This window comes from Podarcis erhardii (assembly GCF_964252035.2).
Source record: "Podarcis erhardii genome assembly, chromosome: 4".
Lineage (NCBI taxonomy): Eukaryota > Metazoa > Chordata > Lepidosauria > Squamata > Lacertidae > Podarcis > Podarcis erhardii.
In genome coordinates this window covers 66044608-66065563 of record NC_138508.1, presented here as the reverse complement: position 1 = coordinate 66065563, position 20956 = coordinate 66044608, and the positions used below count along the sequence as shown (strand labels likewise).

At 43.8% G+C, this 20956-nt stretch overlaps 1 protein-coding gene across 6 annotated transcripts in view; it reads left to right on the top strand.

Annotated features, from left to right (window-relative positions):
- The window catches only part of PHEX (phosphate regulating endopeptidase X-linked), a gene marked incomplete at its 5' end in the record, with an annotated part of 103752 nt that overhangs the window by 4952 nt on the left and 77844 nt on the right, over positions 1 to 20956 (top strand). For 3 of the 6 annotated variants that reach the window (XM_081859065.1, XM_081859066.1, XM_081859064.1), the window contains 4 exons: positions 4344 to 4529; positions 9493 to 9609; positions 9791 to 9859; positions 11344 to 11505. In XM_081859065.1, the coding sequence (XP_081715191.1) occupies positions 4406 to 4529; positions 9493 to 9609; positions 9791 to 9859; positions 11344 to 11505 (472 nt within the window). Of the gene's footprint in view, positions 1 to 3582; positions 4530 to 9492; positions 9610 to 9790; positions 9860 to 11343; positions 11506 to 20956 lie in introns of those variants that run through there. The other 3 variants (XM_081859068.1, XM_081859069.1, XM_081859067.1) reach the window with 2 other exon arrangements.

The window sequence follows — 20956 nt, the reverse complement described above, 5'->3', positions numbered from 1 at the left end:
CTGCCCACCTAGCAGTTCGAAAGCACTCTTAAGTGCAAGTAGATAAATAGGTACTGCTTTATAGCGGGAAGGTAAACGGTGTTTCCGTGTGCTGCGCTGGTGCTGGCTTGCCAGCTGCAGCTTCGTCATGCTGGCCACGTGACCCGGAAGTGTCTCCGGACAGCGCCGGCTCACGGCCTCTAGAGCGAGATGAGCACGCAACCCTAGAGTCGGACACGACTGCCTGTACGGGCAGGGGTACCTTTACCTTTAATTACTTCCTTTGATCTGGACACTACTTCTGTGGATGCAGCCTAGAACAGCATTTGCTTGCTTCTTCTGCTGCATCATACTATTGACTCAGTTAAGCTTGTGGTCTACTAAGTCCCCTAGATTATAGAATCAGATTCTTTTCACTTTTCATGTGATCCTTTTCACATGTACTACTAGCAATCTTGGTGTCCCTCATCCTATATCTGTGCAGCTGGTTCTTCGTGCCCAAGTGTAGAATGTGACATTTGATCCCTTTTGCAATTCATTTTGTTAGTTTGGGCCCAGTTCTCCAATCTGTTAGTCATCTTGAATCCTGAGTCTGACTTCTGTGGCACTACCTACCCATCACAATTTGGTGTCATTTGATGAGCAACCCTCAATTCTTTCGTCCAAGTTGTTAATAAAGACACTGAACAACAACAGGCCCAGGGCAGAACCCCACTTGTCCCTTCCTTTCAGGATGATGAGGAACCATTAGTGAGCACTCTTTGAGTTTGGTCACTCAAGCAGTTACAAATTCACCTAACCATAACCTCGTCCAGCCCGCATTTTACGAGCTCCATAGGAATATAATGAGGGACTTTGTCAAAATCCTTACGGAAATCAAGATACACTACATCCACAGCATTCCTGAGCCATCAAGCTTGTATATTAAAAAAAGAAAGAGATGAGGTTCATCTGGCATGACTTGTTTTTGAGAAACCCATGCTTGGTCTTAGTAAGCACAGCATCCTTTTCTATGTTCCTGCAGGCCAGCTGATTAACATCTGTTCTAGAACCTTTCCTGGTACAGTGGTACCTCTGGTTACGTACTTAATTCGTTGCGGAGGTCTGTTCTTAACCTGAAACTGTTCTTAACCTGAAGCACCACTTTAGCTAATGGGGCCTCACGCTGCCGCCACACCACCACCACACAATTTGTGTTCTCATCCTGAAGCAAAGTTCTTAACCCGAGGTACTATTTCAGGGTTAGCGGAGTCTGTAACCTGAAGCATATGTAACCTGAAGCGTATGTAACCCAAGGTACCACTGTATCACTGTCAAGCTGACCAGTCAGTAGTTTTCAGGATTTTCTTTTCTCCACTTTTTGAAGATGGGGACAACATTTGCTCACCTCTAGGCTGCAGGGAGGGGTGCGGGTGGCGCTGTGGGTTAAACCACAGAGCCTAGGACTTGCCGATCAGAAGGTCGGCGGTTTGAATCCCTGCGACGGGGTGAGCTCCCGTTGTTCAGTCCCTGCTCCTGCCAACCTAGAAGTTTGAAAGCACGTCAAAGTGCAAGTAGATAAATAGGTACCACTCGGGCGGGAAGGTAAACGGCATTTCCTTGCGCTGCTCTGGTTCTCCAGAGAGCATTCTGGCCACATGACCTGGAAGCTGTACGCCAGCTCCCTTGGCCAATAAAGCGAGATGAGCGCCGCAACCCCAGAGTCGGCCACAACTGGACCTAATGGTCAGGGGTCCCTTTACCTAGGCTGCAGACCTCTCCTGTTCTCCAATAATTCTCAAATATTATAAGAGGCTCTGAGAGGACATCTGCAAGCTACTTTAGTAGCCTTGTGTGCAGCTCATCAGATCCTGGAGATTTAAATTCATTTAAAGTGGCTAGGTGTTTCCTTAACACATCTTTTCATATCTTGGGCTGCAACTTCCTCCTTGGATCATTAATTCTGTTATCACAAAATTGGACACTGCTTTCCTTTTGGCTGAAGACAGGTGCAAAGTAGGTGCTGGGCAGTTCTGCCCTCTCTCTGTCACCCAATAGCCTATTTCCATCTTCTCCATGCAGAGAACCTACAATTTGTTCTTCCTCTTGCTTCGAACATAGCTGAGGAAACCTTTTATTATGTGCCTTCAATATTTCTCCTTTAAGAAACTCCCATCTATCTTGGACTCCCTTCTATTTGAATATTTAGCATGGGCAAACTCAGGCAACATTTAGCCTTTCTGAAACAAGGGTGGTGGTGGTTTGAGTTAATGCTATGTGTGACAGCTAATTGTGGCAAGTAGTGGTGTCCACAGAAGCAAGTGCCATCAGATGGACAACTGCCTAATTGCAGCCGGCACTGATACAATGTGTCTGTCTTAATGAAGTTTGAGTATTCAAACATGAATTATATGATGCTATGTGATGCCACGGAAACACCTTTCCCAGTATAAACCAATTTAGTGGCAGACAAGAATGCACATTGCCCTGTGACATAATGTTTAACTTTTTCAGTTTTTCAACCCAATAGTGTTTTTCTGAATAGTGTGAAAGCAAAGAAGTTTCACTGGAATTCTGTACAAAAAGGAAAAAGAAAAAAAAGGAAAGGAAAAATGTTGAAATTAGTGCATCTAAGGGCAGGTAGGTTTACACTGGCAAATACAGAAAGGAACAGAGCAGAAAGATGTAACTAGTTACTGCAATAGGATCAAAGGTGGTGTGAAAACAGGGGTCAGCTACTGTCTGTAAGAACTTCAGCCAATGAAACATGGCGAAATGTCCTGACTGAAATCATTCTGTGTTTTTAACTACCCTTTTCAGAAAAAGGCTCAGGGAGAGGACAATAGCAGATCTTGGCAGGAGCAGACTTAGAATTTGGAGCCAAAGCTGAGTTTCACAATCTGCTGTCAGTTCCAGGACTCAGTCCTGGAATCTATATATAAGATGGTAAAGACTGTAGTGTAGAAAACACTTCTGAGCATATGCAATTTTCTCACTGGTGAAGAACAGTAGTTCTTTCTTTGTAAATACAGTGGTACCTCGGGTTACATACACTTCAGGTTACATACGCTTCAGGTTACAGACTCCGCTAACCCAGAAATAGTACCTCAGGTTAAGAACTTTGCTTCAGGATGAGAACAGAAATCGTGCTCTGGCAGTGCGGCAGCAGCAGGAGGCCCCATTAGCTAAAGTGGTGCTTCAGGTTAAGAACAGTTTCGGGTTAAGAACAGACCTCCGGAACGAACTAAGTACTTAACCTGCGGTACCACTGTATGGGGTTAAGGACATAACAGATTTGGAGATAACAAATTTAGACTGCAACCATAAAAAACCAATCACACTGAACTCACTGGACCTTACTTCAGACTTAAGTATTTCTGAAGGCAGTAAAATTTAATCATGGAAATTTTAAACACAAAGGAGCCAATTCCACATTTCACTCTTTAAAATGTGAAATCTATATATTTGGATTCCAAACACAGGGATTTCACATTTTAAAAGGTTCAATCTGATTAAAACTGATTCTAGAAGACCAGATCCACTCCAGAGTTAGAGCATATATGCACAATGCCCTCCTCATGGACCAAACCCAGTTATTTAATGTTTCTCACCCTCGCAGTCTGCCTGCCTGCCTGCCTGCTGCTCATCTCAGCTTCCCTCCTCAAAACGGACTATGTTTGGATAGAGCTTACAAAAGCACCACAGTCCCTGAAATATAACTTTCCCATGTCTTTAAAACCCTTCTGTAGGCTGTTTTAATAACTGCTTTGCCTTCACTTAAGCATGACTCTGATGCTTGGCACTTGGTGTCGTACACAAACATCCCAAAATAAAAATGCTACAAGATATCCCAGGAACTCCTCAGGAGCTTTAAAAAGAGATTTGCACTTGGGGACCAGATGTCTTTTCTTCAATGAAGACAAATGGTGCGACTAGGCTGAAAAGGAACCACCATCAGCACATAATGAGATTTCTTAAATAGGTGCAAGGAAACTTTCCTGTCAAGTAGTGCCTGCAAAACTTTGTCAGATGTCCAGTTCCTGATTGGAAGATTTTTTTTTTAATGTTTTAATTGCTGGAAGTTGGAATAGTTAAACCATCTGTTTGGGCAACATTGTGAAATGTTTATGTCTTGAACTGCTGATAAAAGTGGTCTGCTTGCAAACAGCGAGTGCAATAAATTAAATTGTCCCTGCCTGTCTTTCCAAGTCTTGGTCAGAGAAGAAACTCAAGGCTGCATTTTATGTGGCTCTCCTCCTTACCCCCACCCCATTTTGGGAAGAGTGAGAGACTTGGAAATGTGTCCTGACAGTAACATTACTTATACGAAATAAGAGCAATTGGGGAAAGGGCACCCATGGAGGGACTTCTCTGTGAATGAACAGGAACGAGCCGCAGTAGAAAGAAAAGCAGACCACCTTTCAGAGAGCTTTGCAAGTCCAACGTGATGGAAGGCGAGGCAGCAGGGGGTTCGATGCCAGCCGGCAAGAAAGCAGCCAGCAAACCGATGCGGATAGCCCTTGGCGTGTTCGTGACCAGCACGGTCGCGCTTGGCACTGCGCTTTTCCTGGGTAAGTGTCAAAAAAATTGTGGCAGCATAAAATGAAACTTTTGCAAGGCTCTTAAAAAAACCCCAACCCTGGCTACAACAGCTTTGCTACTTGTATTCGGTTTGCTTAACTATGCTAATCACATTTTAATGTTCCTTCACTCCCACTGCTATTCAGTTGAAACGATGAATGAGCTTTTTGTGGGTGGAGGGTCTTGGCTCTATGTGAAGGACTACCTAAGAGGATTCAAAGGTCCTGAAGTTACTATCCTGCTGTTCCAGGATTCTGCAGAAATTGCAAATTAAGTTAACACTTTCCATTTTTAGTATTTGGAGATTCACCAGAAGCACATTTCATGCATCTCCCCCCCCCCCCCGAACTCACCAGCTGACTGGGAAATATCAAAGGTGGCTGTGAAAAGATGTTAAAAAGCAATGTAAAATCAGAAACCTGCAGATTACACACACACACACACACACACAAAATTCTAAGTTGGTATGAACAACTGGCTGGATCCAAAAGACAGCCACTAAGTCACGATATCTCACAAGTTGTGATGATTAACATATGGCTTATGAATAAATAGTGCTAATAGCTTATGTGTCTTTCAAAGATTGAATTTCATGCATGTACTTTTTGTGGGACCCCTTTTAGGGAGTCCTTCCATTTGATTTTCAATGCAATGATGGCTAAGTCTGCTGTCCTATACCCACTTTCCTAGAAGTAAGCCTCATTGGATTCAGTGAAACTTCCAAGTAGAGATTGCATGGTAAATGTTCTACTGATGTTTTGGACAGTCCACAAAGATACCATTAAAAGAGTAATAGATGAATTGTGGAGTCTTTAAAAAGGTGAGGAAATAAACTCTTCATCAAATGCTTTAACTAAATCTGAAAGAGCTGAAAGACATATATTTCCTACCCAATACAGTATCTTGTTGCTGTGATGAAGAACTTGTACTGAATTACTGCATGATAGTCATTGCCAAGATCCATTTACTGTATGATTTATTCAAAATATTGTGGTCAAAGGGGTTACAAAGAGTAAGGTAATACAGTGGCCATGTCTACATATTCAAAATTAATCTCTATAGGCATTATTGGAACTGTAAGACTATGAGGGGAGGAGGGGAAGATATCTAACAGAGAATTTGAAGTACAGTGGTACCTCGGGTTACATATGCTTCAGGTTACATACACTTCAAGTTGCAGCCTCTGCTAACCCAGAAATATTACCTCGGGTTAAGAACTTTGCTTCAGGATGAGAACAGAAATCGTGCTCTGGTGGCACGGCAGCAGCAGGAGGCCCCATTAGCTAAAGTGGTGCTTCAGGTTAAGAACAGTTTCAGGTTAAGTACGGATCTCTGGAACGAATTAAGTACTTAACCCAAGGTACCACTGTACCTTTATTATGCTTTCCATGGTCATGACAGTTAAACTAGCACAAGACCTGATACAAGGTTGTAGCATAGAGGTACCATCTATGCCTAATGAAAATACTATATATTGTTCTTTGTATCTGTTGTATAATCCCAGTGGATTGAAAAAGGCCACAGCGCCCACCTAGTCATTTCCTCAGTAGTAAGTCCTGCTGAATTCAATGGGGGCTTACTCTCAGATGAGTGTGGACAGGATTGCAAGCCACTGAACAGAAAATGATTTTCCTTAGTGAGTGCCTTTAACAGAATATCCCAGTCTATAGATTATTGTCTGGGTATATATATTCTACACATAAGAGATCAAAATTAAAACTTAATTTTGCAAAGGAATTATGCATTCTTTTTTAAAGCTTTGCATGCTTTAATCTGCCTTCCAAAGACTCTTTATTATATATATTTTTTCAAACCTGATGGAGAGGACAAAAAAACAAAGCGAAATTCTATGGTTTAGAGTCAGCCCCTAGGGCCACAGAAACAGGAGACAGGCAGCCAGCTACCTGTAGTAATCCCCCCCCCCCAAGAACACACTATGCAGAACCATTTTCCTTTATGACTTTTTTCAGCCACACTGTGCAAGGTTTCTCCAGAACATTCTTTAAACATCATTACTATGCAAAATCTCAGATTGACTCTTGGATGCACTCAGTACACACAGTCCCAACTTCTGTACAACTTTCAGAGCCCAGTACTGCAAATATATACAAACATATATATATTCTTCACATGCACAGCAATTTACTTGAAGGCATTTTTTTCCATGCATGCATTTTTAATAATTGTTTATAGGGCTCATGGATAACACAAGCTGTAACAACAGCTAAAGAGCAAAGTAATGGGATGGAATGAATATGGGGCAAACTCTATATTGTATGCATGTTGTAATAACTAAAACGTTTTTTGAAAAATGGAAATTTGTTTTGGGAGGCTGAGTGACAAAGAAAGGGAAGTTTAATAGGACTGTCCTTGTCCCTCTCCTGATACAATTTGGGACATGATTCTGCACTTTAGAGCAGCCCTGATCCAACCTGGGATGATCTAAGCCTGATGCAACACAGGTCCAGAGAATTGTGGGCCTCACAATGTTTAATCAGGATTTTAAACCTTAAGGGTGGGATGAATGCCACACTATGGTGAATGACTGGTCAGTGCAAACATTGCAGCTGGAACTATCCCACCTTCCCTTCCCTTCTGCACTGTTCTCGGTATTCCCAGACAGCCCACCAGCCGCCAGTTATGGGGGGGGGGCACAAGGGGAGGAGAAGGAAGAAAGCCCCATTGTGCAAGCAGTTGTCTTTGGACAGGGCTTTCACTCATGGGGCTTGTGTTAGGTCAGGCATGGCCAAACTACAACTCCCATCATCCCTAGCTAACAGAACCAGTGGTCAGGGATGATGGGAATTGTAGTCCCAAAACAGCTGGAGGGCCAAGTTTGACCATGCCTGTGTTAGGTGAATCCCACCCTAATTAAGCATGTGGGGAAGAGCGTAAGGAGGAGGAGATGCACCCTTTCTCTCTTCACTGTCTAACCATCCTCCCTTTTGACAGTGCCAGATCACTCCAGGTGGACCCAGTCTGACCTGAGCCTGCTCAAACCCACTCTGGCTGAATCACGGTCCACCCCAAATTGACTTGGTTTCGTTTGGGTTCAAGGATTCAGTCGTACTGGTTGCATATCCCTAATGCTTCACCCTTTTCCCACCACATGTTTTCCCACCCCAAATCACTTTGTTCAAACTGCTTTTTTCTCTGCAGAATTCCAACAATCTTCTGGAATTACCTAACCACCACCTTTGCCCTTTGTTCTTCTCAAAATCGTAGCACCCTAAGGCCGCTTTCAATTTTTTAAAAAAAACTTTTGTGCTTGGTTACCATTTATATTATGTTTTTAATTCACTGCATCCCTGTAAGCTCAGAGCAGAGAGCTTCTCTTTGAGGAGCAAAATTTGTCAGTGATAAAACATTTGAATATATGCAATTTTTAAATAGCCATAAAAATCAAGTCCTGTTCATCTCTGGCAACAAGATACAGTGGTACCTCGGTTAACGAACTTAATCCGTTCTGGATGTCCGTTCTTAAACCAAAGTCGTTCTTAAACCAAGGCGCGCTTTCCCTAATGAGGCCTCCCGCCGCCAGTGCCTTTCCACCATTCGGCTTCTGTTCTTAGACCGAGGTCAAGTTCACAAACCAGGACACTACTTCCGGTTTTGCAGAGATTGTAAACCGACTAGTTAGTAAACAGGGCTGTTCTTAAACCGAAGTACCACTGTAGTTGGTAAAGCAGAAGGATCTTTCAGAACTTAGAGAAGTCAGAAAGTACATTCTCAGGAACCATTCTCATGGCTGTGATATTTAGCAGTTACATCATTTGTATACAAATAGCTATCTGCAGCCCATAAAGTGTTTGGGCAATAAAACAGATTGTGTGCATTCCATTAAGTGGATAAAGGACTAATCTCTGTTCCCTGTGTGACAGTGTTGGATCCAGATTAGTCATGCTTAGCGGAATCTCATGGGAATGAATGGTTCTCATGTTATTCATAGTGAACTTGTCTCACTTACTTCAGCAGGTCCAATCTAAGGAAACTGTAGTTTGTTAAGGGTGCTGAAAGTTGTTAGGAGGCTTCTCTTCCTCTCCCAGAGTTCCTTGGGAAGAGGAATTGATTGTTAAGCCAACTGTCAGGACCCTCAACAAACTACAGTTCCTAGAATTATTTGAGGGAAGCTATGACTGTTTAAAGTGGTATGATACTGCTTTAATTGTATAGTGCAGCTGGGGCTTAAGCTTGGGGCCAACACATAATGTTTACATAGTAAAGGAATTAATATATTTTAGTTCTCTCACTCATTGTTCTTCATAATTTATGAACCATCCCTAATAGTGAAAGAATTAGCACATTTGAAGCAAAATCTTTCCAAGAATACTGATTATTTTTCATTAAACTAACATTGCTTCAGATCTCAAACAGCTTGATTTAGAGTAACCTTCTTGAGATCATTTCTGCTCTTCCTGTTAGCAGCTGGGGGCCAAATTCATCATAGTGGAGCTATATCGGTTCATCTACCAGTGTGGTGAGACGCACAGGAGACAACTCCATCTCTTTCCATTTCCCTCCTCCTTTGCTAGACTGGCCTTAGAGAGTCCTCAGGAAGGCTGTCTGTGAATGGCTTTAGCTGCTACACTGCTGCACCCTTTTCTTCCCAGTTCTTGAATCATTCTGCTCTCTAGCCTTTGGAGAAAAAAATAGAGAATGGAAGGTAAAACGTAAGCATCTGTCTCTTTGGCATGCTGGCTAGCAATCTGATTCAGGACTGATTCCTATATTATGTTGGTGGTGTGTTGTGGCTGAAAAGATAAACAGTGTGGGTGCTGTTCCCTGCGCTGTTTGACAAACAGCACCCGTTTGTTTTCTTTCTGGCAACCATTGATGCTGCCAGTGTAACCTGTGCATTGTCTAATACTTTTTGACTTACTATTGCATGTGTTGACCAAGGATGCTGGAATTTTTCTTATGCACTAGCATGGTTTCCTTTGCTTTTTGCATTAGTGTTTGGTCCTTTGGATCTCAGCCGCTTCCTGCATGCTTCCTCCTTTGGCCTTTCCAGCACCAGAGCTCCAATGTCAGTTGGATCAGAGCTTCAGAGGAGCCAGGAGCTTTGGAGAGGTAGGCTGTGACACTGGAGCTCCCTCTCTGGTACTGAAGCTTTATTTCCAGCTTCGGAGAGGATGATCTAATTGATCCTCCGGTCCCTAGGACACCCTCCCAGGGGCCATCAGATTGAACCCTGAGTCAATACATTTGCCCAACAACTATTGTTAATCTATGTAATATTTTCCTTTTGCAGTTAGCCAAGATCTTATAAAATTTCATCCTAAGCAACAATACTGCTTGACTTCCGAATGCATTGAAGCTGGTAAGTGGCGTATGTTTTTTTTTGTATTATAGTCAGAGCAAATTGGTATGGAGAAACATTGAATGCTTATGTGCACCAGTAGCTTTAATAAACTGTCTTCTGCTTTGAAAATCAACATTTAAGTAAGCCATTTATGTTAAATCTGCAATGCAGTTGCCTCCCCGAGACCATTAGCAGAATTCTGATGGATCAGACCAAAGGTTTCTCTAATTCAAAACTGTGTTTCCCACAGGGATTCCAAGCCAGGTTGTTTTGGGAAGACCACAAGGGTGTAGCTCTAGCTATGGAGTTAGAGATATTGCCTGGTGGGCAAAGGCCTAGTGAAGATGCCCTAACGAAGTGCTTCAGGCCTAACTAGATGAAATCTCTGATAGGATCTTCTGGAGTCTTATTTCTTTGGTTAAAAGCAGCCAAGGGGCCCCAGTTTGTATTGGGGCATAGCTTTGGGAGAGAGTAGGGTTTTATGAACCTAGGCAGCTGCACTGAGTCAGACCACTGGCCCATCTAACCCAGTATTGCCAGAGTTGCAGTAGGTCTCCAGGATTTCAGACAGGAGTCTCTCCCAGCTATACCTGGAGATGCCAGGGGCTGAACCCAGGACAATTCCACTTGCAAACCAGATGCTGACCCACTGAGCTGTGGCCCTTTCTCCCCAGGCTATTTACCATGCTTAAATCTTCCACTGAAGCTGGTGGAAGAGAGAAGCAACATGGAGGAGGCAAAAGACAGATACAATATGAGTATTTGCCTTCTTCTCCTCCAAGGCTTACAAGAGCTTCAGAAAGGGGGGATGATTTCCAGTGTGGAAATAGCACAGGAATAACAGATTAACCCTGGAGCCCTGATTAAAAATAGGAGGCATCTGGGCTGCTTTTTAATTAAAGAAAAAAGCCTATGGTCACAGCCACACATTTAAAGCACTCTTATGTGACTTTAACAGTCATGGGTTCCCCCAAAGAATCCTGGCAACTGAAGTTTTTTAATGGTGCTGGGAATGGGAGCTGTGTGAGGTGTCTTCTAATGATTGTCAGCACCCTTAATAAACTATAGTTCCCAGCACCCTTAATAAACTGTAGTGGGCACGGCTGTTAAAGTGGTAAAAGAGAGCTTTAAAGAGATGACCAGATCTCCCCCAACTCTATTACAGCTTTCAGAATTTCTGCCTCAGATTGCCTACTTGAGAGAAAATCAACAGCATGTTCATGGAATTTGGAGGCAACGGGAATTAGTGAGACTGGTTGGGATTTGATGGTGATGGTGGTCAAAGGAAGGCCTTTTTCGGGATGGGGGAGACAGTGGTATGTTTGAACACAGCAGGGAAGGAGCCAGAGGAACCAGGTAGGAAGAAGGATGGGGAGAAATTAAAGCAGGGAGGTGGTAACTAGGAGGGAAACCACAGGATTTCCCCCTCTCTTTAGTACAGTAATGTGTAACACCTTTGTAATGCTGAAGAAGTTTTTGTTAAATTATGTGACTCTTTTCAGCTGCTGCAATCAGAAGCAAATTAAATACATCTGTGGATCCCTGTGATGATTTCTTTCGGTTTGCCTGTGAAGGGTGGATACAGAATAACCCAATTCCTGAAGATTCATCAAATTATGGAATCTATCCATGGCTGAGGCACAATGTGGACCTCAAGTTGAAAGGTAGGTGACTCTTTTCTTGAAAGCTTCCTGCACTTCCTCATCCTTGTTGTTGTTGTTGCTTACCTTCAGCTTGTATAGGGTATTCCTTGATAAAAATGCACTCAGGTGAAAATAAGAGGATATCAGAGCTGGTCAATGTATAAAATAGAAATAACACACAAATAAGACTAGGCATGGCTAATAATCTGCCTGAACACTCAAATGCTATTTCCAGGCATGGGGAATAGAGTTATGCGGTGCTTCCCCCCCCCCCCAAATGTTTAGGAGTACTCTCATTTTGACTCAAGAAAATCACCATTTTATAGTTCAAATCAGGAAAAATAAATACAGTAAACGGACAAAAGTACAAAGATTCACAAAATGTTTAGGGGTATGCGTACCCCTGCATACCCCCAGAAAAAAAAATCACTGGAATTATGCATGCAAGCTTCACTCCCAATGTCCCCATACATGCTTAGTTTCTGATCTTCTCCATGTTGAGCTGGGATGGTCTTTAGGAGACTTTTACTTGCATTCACAAATGAAAGTTGGAATACTCTGAATGATCTGAGACCATTCTTTATCGGGGTTTCCAATTGTGTGGAAGTGTCTAGTCATGTTCAAGCAAATACAAGAAACAGCCCATTGCAGGCCTAGCCAGCATGGCAAGGGGAAGTTCAAGGATTGCAATGTGTATGATGATCCTGGGTTACCCACACTTTGAGCATTCACATGTTCAGGTGCTTGAAAACACCTATTTCATCCTCCTTCCTATATGACAAAATGAATGGCTTTGGTCCATCAATCTATGTGCTACATTCAACCACTATACCATTCTGGCTTTCTAATAGGTGAATGATTATCTTGTGGGAGCAGGGCAAGTGCCCCTACCCTGACTTTTGGAGGGAAACAATATTTATTTAATTTGTTTAGGAAAACCACTTGTATGCCATCTTTCGCTTCACGAAACACCAAGGCGGTTTGCAGAACAATAAAAGCAAACAGCGTATAACAAAGTATAAGAATTTCCTAAGTACGCAGCAACAAAACATCAGCTAGAGCAGCTGGAAATCCCAGGAATTAGTATTAACAGAGAAAGGGGTGGGGAGTAAAGAGATATGTTTGTAATTGTAATGGGAAACACCCAGCAATCAGTGCCCACCTGATCTCTACAGGAAAATCTTTCCACATGGTAGCCCTTCTCCAGGCCATTGTACAGTATAAAATATACATCTGAAGAAAATACAACAGGCAACTTGGCCCTCCAAATGTTTTGGGACTACAACTCCCATCATCCCTAGCTAACAGGACCAGTGGTCAGGGAATTGTAGTCGCAAAACATCTGGAGGGCCGAGTTTGCCTATGCCTGAAATACAACCATTTTTCAGGCAATAGCTTCATGTAGTGATTTTCAGAATCGCCACCAGCTACACTTGTTATTACTAGCAGTTCTATACATACTGTATATGGACAATTTGTACACCGTGTAACACGTTCACAACCTTTTTGTTTGTTTGTTTTTTGTTTACATCTGCAGGCCATGGTACAGTTTGCAGGCTTTCCTCTACTGTTGGTAGTCACCGTTCTGGTCTATAAGTTGTATAAAAAATAATTGTGCAAACTACACATTTGTAATTTATGCAGTTCGTACAAGTGGGAGAATCCAGCTCTTCTGGGCGCATAGCATGCTCACAATCCACATCCCTGCAGTGGCGTAGCTAGCCGCTCAGGTGCCCAGGGCAGCGCATGCATCCTGCAGCTGGGGGCGGGGCGAGCCAAGGCAGGGTGCACTGTGTGGAGCCTCTCTGCAGCCTCCCCCTCAGCTGTAGGGTGGCTGAGGCGGTGGCCAGACGCAAGCCCCATGCTGCTTGAAAAAGCAGAACAGAGCTTGCAGGCAGTCCACCCACCACCTCCTGCTCAGGAGAGACGCGTGGCTCAGGCATGCTGCAGGCCCCGTGGTGTGACACCCGGTGCCCCCCGCCTCACCTAGCTATGCCTCTGGATTAGGCAGATTCATGGAGGAGAGCGCTGTTGAAGGCTACTAGCCATAAAAGCTGTGCTCTGCCTACAAAGTTGGAGACAGCAATGCTTCTGGTTTCTGGAAATCACTCGAGGGGAGAGTGCTCCTGCAATAGTGTAGGAAGATGTGTGCAGTGGGTGTGGGAGTTATTTCCCCCCAAAACTCATATTTTTGCCATTTTGTCACTCCCCCCCCTCAGTGATGACGCCCAGGGCGAACCGCACCCACCGCACCTCCTTTCCTACGCCACTGCATCCCTGGTCTCAGTATTGTGAAAGAATCACAACATTTAACTGAGAGAGTGGTGCAAGTTTTGAGAACTGTGTGGTGTCTATCCTTTCATAATTTTTCTTCAGCTTGTTTATTTGAAATGTGAGTATTTTAGCAGACAGGTCAAATCTAGGTGCTTAGGTGTTCAATTATCTGTCACCAAGAGAACTGTTTTGAGGAATGTCTGCATGTTTGGAGGAAAAAATAGCCTGGGGTGGAAGTGTGTAGGAAGCAAGATATTTTCATTTGAATGTTCTTTTCTTTATGTTGGATTTTACTGCAAAACCATCTCAGTGGGCAGCCACACAGAACCGCAGAGAAAAGGGGAAAAACAAACATTACTCTTATTTTTAAGCAGCAATGTCAGGCTTCTATGATGAGAATGACATTTAACAAAAGAACAAAAAAAGATGGGCAATTATTAATGACAATATAATAGATGGCATTTACCATAGGGCATTGCCTATGCAGAGCCATTCCCACTCTGAGGACATACCATATTGGTATAATAATAATAATAATAATAATAATAATAATAATAATAATATCTTTATTGTCATTGCCCCCTCTCGGGGACAACAAAATTACTTGGCTGCTCCATCCACCCAGGTAGGGCACTCCACTCAAAATCAGAACAACTATAAAAACACTAATTAAAACAATATAATATAATACAGCAAGGAAGATTAGATGACTTTCAAAGTCCAGGTTTCCCATTCAGGGCCGAGATCGCTCTGGAGAAGAAGCTGTTCTTGAGACGGCTCGTTCTTGTCGTCATCGTCCTGTATCTCCGTCCCGACGGCAGGAGCTCGAAGAGACAGTGACCAAGATGCGATGGATCTTTTACTATGTCCAGTGCCTTCCTATGGCACCTTGTGGCATAAATCTGCTCTAAGGTGGAGAGTGGGCAGCCAACAACGCTCTCTGCTGCCTTAACAACTCTGCACAACGCCATCCTGTCCTGGGTAGTACAGCTTCCGTACCACACACATAAGCCATAAGTGAGCACGCTCTCAATGGCACAGTGATAGAAGGCAAGCAGCAGTTTCTGCGGAAGATGGTTTTTCCTTAGGATTCTCAAAAAGTACAGTCTCTGCTGCGCCTTCTTCACAAGCCCCCTTGTGTTGACACTCCAGGACAGATCCTCTTGTAATTCAATACCCAAAAATCTGAACGTTGTTACCCTCTCCACACAGACCCCATCAATCAAAAGTGGCTGGACATTGCTCTTCTGTCTCCTGAAGTCCACCACAAGCTCCTTTGTCTTCCTTGTATTTATGAGCAAGTTGTTAGCTCTGCACCACTCTGTCAGCCGCTCCACCTCATCTCTATAGTCCGTTTCACCCTCCCTTTCAGAGATGAGCCCAATCACGGTTGTGTCATCTGCAAATTTGACAACCCTATTACTAGGGTGAGCAGCGACACAATCGTACGTGTAGAGAATATAAAGGAGCGGACTAAGTACGCATCCCTGTGGTGTTCCTGTGTTAGTCTTAAGCGTATTAGAGGTATAAGGGCCCAACCGAACCCTCTGGGTGCGGTCCGACAGAAAGTCCAATATCCACCCACAAAGTGATAACGGGAGCCCCAGATCTTCCAGTTTAGACACCAGACGTTGTGGTAGAATGGTATTAAATGCCGAGCTGAAATCTAAAAAAAGCAGTCTGGCATAACCCCCCCCCGCTGCTCCAAATGTGCAAGAACGGCATGGAGGGCAATCGCCACAGCGTCCTCTGTCGATCTTTTCGTTTTATAAGCAAATTGGAATGTGTCCAGTCCCTCTGGTAAACAGGCAATGACATAATTTCGTACCAGCTTTTCAAAGCACCTCATGATTATAGGTGTGAGTGCTACTGGACGAAAGTCATTCAGATCTTCCGGGTTAGATTTTTTTGCTATTGGAACGATAGTAGAGGACTTTAGGCAGGATAGAACAATAGCCTGGGCTAGGGATCGATTTAAAATCCCAGTGAAAACTCCTGCTAGTTGATCTGCACAGTCTCTCAGTACCCTTCCAGCTACCCCATCTGGCCCTGTGGCCTTCCTTGGGTTGATTCCCTTCAGCACCTTCCTCATCTCTTCTTTTTCCACAGAGACTACCACATTCCTTTGTACTGATGATGACGGTGGTGGTGATGGTGGCAAAGCCTTCACAGGGAGTGGTGGTGGTGGTGGTGGTGGTAAAGCCTCAGCAGGTGTTGCTACAGATGTTACTTCAAAACGGGCAAAAAAGGCATTCAGATCCTCTGCGAGGGATGCCCCTCCCTCATCTGCCAGGGAATCCTTGGATTTATACCCTGTTAATTCTTGTACGTCTTGCCACACCTGCCTGGTGTTGTTGCTTTGTAGATGATTCTCCAGCCGCTGTCTATACGCCTCCTTTGCTACACGGATACCTCTCTTTAGATCCGCTCTAGCTAAGCTGTACAACAACTTATCTCCACTTCTGAAAGCAGTATTTCCTGCCTTTAGCAACCCCTGGACCTCCCTTGTCATCCAGGGCTTCCTGTTTGGGTAGATCTTTATCCGGCGCCTCTGTGTTACATTGTCAGTGCAGAACCTGATATAGTCCAACACTTGCTCAGTATGAGTCTCTACATCCTGTTGGGCAAATACCTCCCAGTCGGTGTCATGAAAACAGTCTTGTAGTTGTTGGGATGCTTCAGCTGGCCATATTGTAATATCCCTCTTTGTAGCTGGAGTCCGTTTCCTCAATGGAATATATTCAGGAGTCAGGAGCAGGGACACATGATCAGATTGGCCTAGATGTGCCAGTGGTTCGGCCTTATAGGCCTGTTTGACATTTGTATACAGCCTGTCCAGAGTCCTTTCTCCCCTGGTTGCACACTTTATGTGTTGATAGAATTTGGGTAGGGCCACTTTCAAATCTGCCTGGTTAAAATCCCCGCATACAAGAAATGCAGCCTCGGGATACTTGCCTTGTTGTCTGCTAATGACATCATGCAGAAGACCCAGTGCCTCATTGGTGTTCGCATCAGGTGCAATGTATACTATAGTTATCAGTACTACTGTAAATTCTCGGGGGATATATATTGGTCTGCATTTAAGCGTCATAAATTCCACAGTTGGGGAGCAATGACTAGCTATCACAGCGTGGTTTGTGCACCAGCTATTATTTACGTATGCACACAAACCTCCCCCCCTCCTTTTACCAGAGTCCTCTGTTCTATCATGGCGGAACACTGTATAGCCTGTTAGTTCTATGGCTGAGTCAGGAATAATTGGTGTCAGCCAAGTTTCTGTAAGCAGCAGGAGACAGCATTCACTCACAGTTTTCTCAGTTGCTATCCACAATCTCCACTCCTCCAGCTTATTCACCAAAGATCTCACATTCGCATAGAAAATGCTGGGAAGCGGTAAGTTATGATGTTGTGTCTTCAACCTTAATTGCCTTAATCGCCTTCCTCCTCTGCAGCCTCTCTTCTTTGTATACATTGCAAATGAGGGCCAAACTAGACCAGGCTGGCACCAGGGGCTGGAATCATTGGGTGCAGCAGGGCCCCACTTCCAGATGCTGAAGCACTTGGGCCCTGCTCCTGGCTGCCACTGCCTGTTCCCTCTCTATGCAAGTGAGCAGTGAGAGGAGAACAAACAAGGAGGAGGACTCTGCTTACCTTGTTGTCTCTGTCTGGGTGCCTTTGTGGAATGGGCCCACACAGAAAACACAAATGAGTAGCATGAAGAAGGTGGGCCTGCACTAGGAAGGAGCATCTTGCTCAAGGACTTCCTAGAATTCTGGAGCTGGAACTAATGTGAGACCTAATGGGGGCAGACTTCTACATTGCTACTATTGATCAGTTTGCATACCAAAGGTCCCAGGGCAGTTTCAGCCTATGTGGACAAGTAATTTGACCCAGCACAAGGTCACATCCTGTATTCCCATGAAAAGCAGTGGCAAGGGTTGCACTGGAGAGGGGAGTGAAACGCTTTCCTGCTTTAAGTTACCTCCCAACCTTATACTGAGGCTGGATCTGAGATAGGCTGGATAAATTTGCATAAAGTAATTGTTATGTACCAAAGTTCTCACCCTGGGCCAGCAGGAGGATACTGTAGATCGTTTTCACTCGGGTCCACATATACAAATAAGGGATTGAAAGTAACATTCAGTGATTGGATAGTTACAGAAAGTGGTTACAGTTGCGTTGTAGTGGAGCTCTATATAAGCAGGCTGGCTGAACCCTTCAGTTCAGTTCTGTTCTGGCCTGTGAATAAACAAGAGCTGTTTGAAGAATCACTGTGTCGTCTGATATGTTCACCCACAACTTAACAGTAATAGGTCACAGCAAGACAAGGCAGTGACTCATCATGAACACCCCCCTTGTTCTCTTATAATGGCAATGGCACCCCACCTGAGAGGCTGAACCCCCTCCCCCCCGGAACACACTTGGTTCCTGTCCCCTGATTTCTAGCTTGGCCCTGTGGTGTGGATCTGTAATGATTCTAGTAGTTGCACTGTGCCCACTTCAATTCTCTTGTGTGGTTGGGGCCAGCTTCAGAGGTTCACTGTGTATCCACCTGTGAGAGTAATTAGGCTGGTGGGCATGTGAGATGGGCAGACAATTGGTTCATCTGCACTGGGTGCCAAGCCGAGAGGGTGCTTCAGGGGTTGTTACAACAATGACAAACAACGGAAGACAAGAGGCAGTGTGGGTGCGGGGTTGGGACATGCTGAATTTTAGCATGTCACTGTCACTGAAATTTTAAAGTCTGAACTCCACCACTGGGATAGGGCCTCCTTAGCATTGCCTCCCCACATGTGGAACACTCTTCCAGTTGAGATAAGGAAGCCCCATCTGGATTTCTTGATATTGTCTTACCAAAAATAAACAAAACACAAACCAAGCACACCTTCAAGCATGCATATGAGCTTGGAGAATTGGAGATATGTGGAAGAAGTTTCTATTTTAGCTTTAGTCTCCAGATCAGTTCATGTATTGCCAATAAGCTGAGGGAAGGGAAAAGACACATGCATCACCCTTTTCCCATGAGTCCCAGACCAGGAGCTCAAGTCTCACTTCACAGATTACAGTGGAAGTGGAGGAATAAAAAGTGCAAGGATTGCGCCTCCTTGCTTCTCGGTAACTTATGAACCTGCCCCTGTAGGAATGCAATAACAGGAGCATTCCAATAGTAAAAATAATTGGGACGCTTCTGCCCTCTTGGAACCCATTATATCACAGTCCTGCAAATGGTTCAGCTGCTGGCCTGCATTTTCATTAGTTGCTTTATTGTGAAATCTTTCTCGCATGAAAGAAAACCGCCCATCTTTTAAACGGTGACACCGCTTGGCATTAAAAGCCATTTTAAAAGTTGTTTATAATTCTTTTAGAATCACAGCCATAAAAAGTTAAGTGTAGCAATACAAGAAACAAGGACTGCCACGGTTTTTCCACATGTAATTGTTCTGCAGCTGCAGTCAGATGTTTATGAAACTTTTTACCCAGCCTAACCCTATTTTTTTCATGAGGCTCCAGTCCTGTGCATATTTACTTTGTAAGCCCAACTGAATGCAATGATATTTTTGATATTTGATATGCGCTGGATGAAGGATAAGAAACTATTCTCAGGACGAGGGAGAGATTTGATGCCCTTTGTATATAAAGATGATTCTACCTAATTTGCAATTTCCAAAACTATACACAAAATGAAACACGGCTGTCCTCATTTGTACTTATTTTGCAAGACAGTTCTACAGCTAAGTAATGTACACAAAAATGTACACAAAAATGCATAGACTACAGTGTGTGTAAAAATTAGTGAAAATAACAAAAATGTGTGCTATTAGGGGAAATGGCTTTGTAAAAATGTGTATATTAGGCAAAATTGCATTAATATGTGCATTTTAGGAGAAATTCACACTAACATGCTGATGAATTTTCATGTTTTAAAAGCTTCACTGATTTTATCTGTTTTAATGATGATGTTTTATATGTGTGTGTTTTAATTGTTTTGTGGCTTTATCTACAATTTTATTTGTATAATAAATTTATTTATACCCCACCCATCTGGCTGGGTTTCCCCAGCCACTCTGGGTGGCTGACAGCAAATAGTAAAACATCAGGCATTGAAAACTTCTCGATACAGGGCTGCATTTGGATGTCTTCTAAAAGCTGTGTAGTTTTTTAATCTCCTTGGCAACTGAAGGGAGGGTGTTCCACAGTGAGAGAACCAGCAAAAGACCCTCAGAGGAGGACCTCAGTGCTGAGCGATGGGGGTGAAGACACTCCTTCATGTATACTGGGCCAAGATCATTTGAATTGTGCTCTGAAACGTACTGGGAGCTAGTGAAGATCCTTTAGGACCAGTGTTATATGGTCCCGGCAGCTACTTCCAGTCACCAGTCTAGCTGCCACATTCTGGATTAGTTGTAGTTTCCAAGTTACCTTCAAAGGTAGCCCCAAGTAGAGCTCATTGCAGTAGTCTAAGTGGGAGATAAACAGAACATGCACCACTCTGGTGAGACAGCCTGCGGGCAGGTAGGGTCTCAGCCGGTATACCAGATGAAGCTGGTAAACAGCTGCCTGGACAAAGAATTGACCTGTGCCTTCATGGACACCTGTGAGTCCAAAATGACTCCCAGGCTGCGCACCTGGTCTGTGCACCTGGTCCCGTTCCCCCCGCCTGCCTCCTTGTCTCCCCCCAAAACAGTACTTCTTTCTTGTCAGGATTCCATCTCAATCTGTTAGCAACCATCCATCCTTCAACCACCTCCAGACATTCACACAAGACCTTCACCGCCTTCACTGGTTTCAATTTGAGCTCAGTATCATCTGCATACTGATGAAAACCCAGCCCAAACCCCAGCTTGCGGTTGGATACTTCTTTGATTAAGTGGTTTATAAATATTCTAAACAAAATCAATGGATACCTACTTTATAATTTACAAATAGTTTATAAAAATTGTCCAGAGCAACAGTTTTGTTCTGTTACACTGAAGAAATACTTGCTTTCTGAAATGTCCATGGGATGTCTCTAGGGCTAGCAAACTGGAGGTGTTTGCTGCTGTTTTGATGTATGCATGTGTCAAGGGTGATTAGTATAGACAGACTTCATTTAAGGTCAGGGATAAATTTTGCAGTGTATTTTTTGCAAGGTGCCATGTGCTTTAAAGATCTAGAATTGGACTGAAAAAGAATGAGCTGCATTTGAAACTACAGCCTG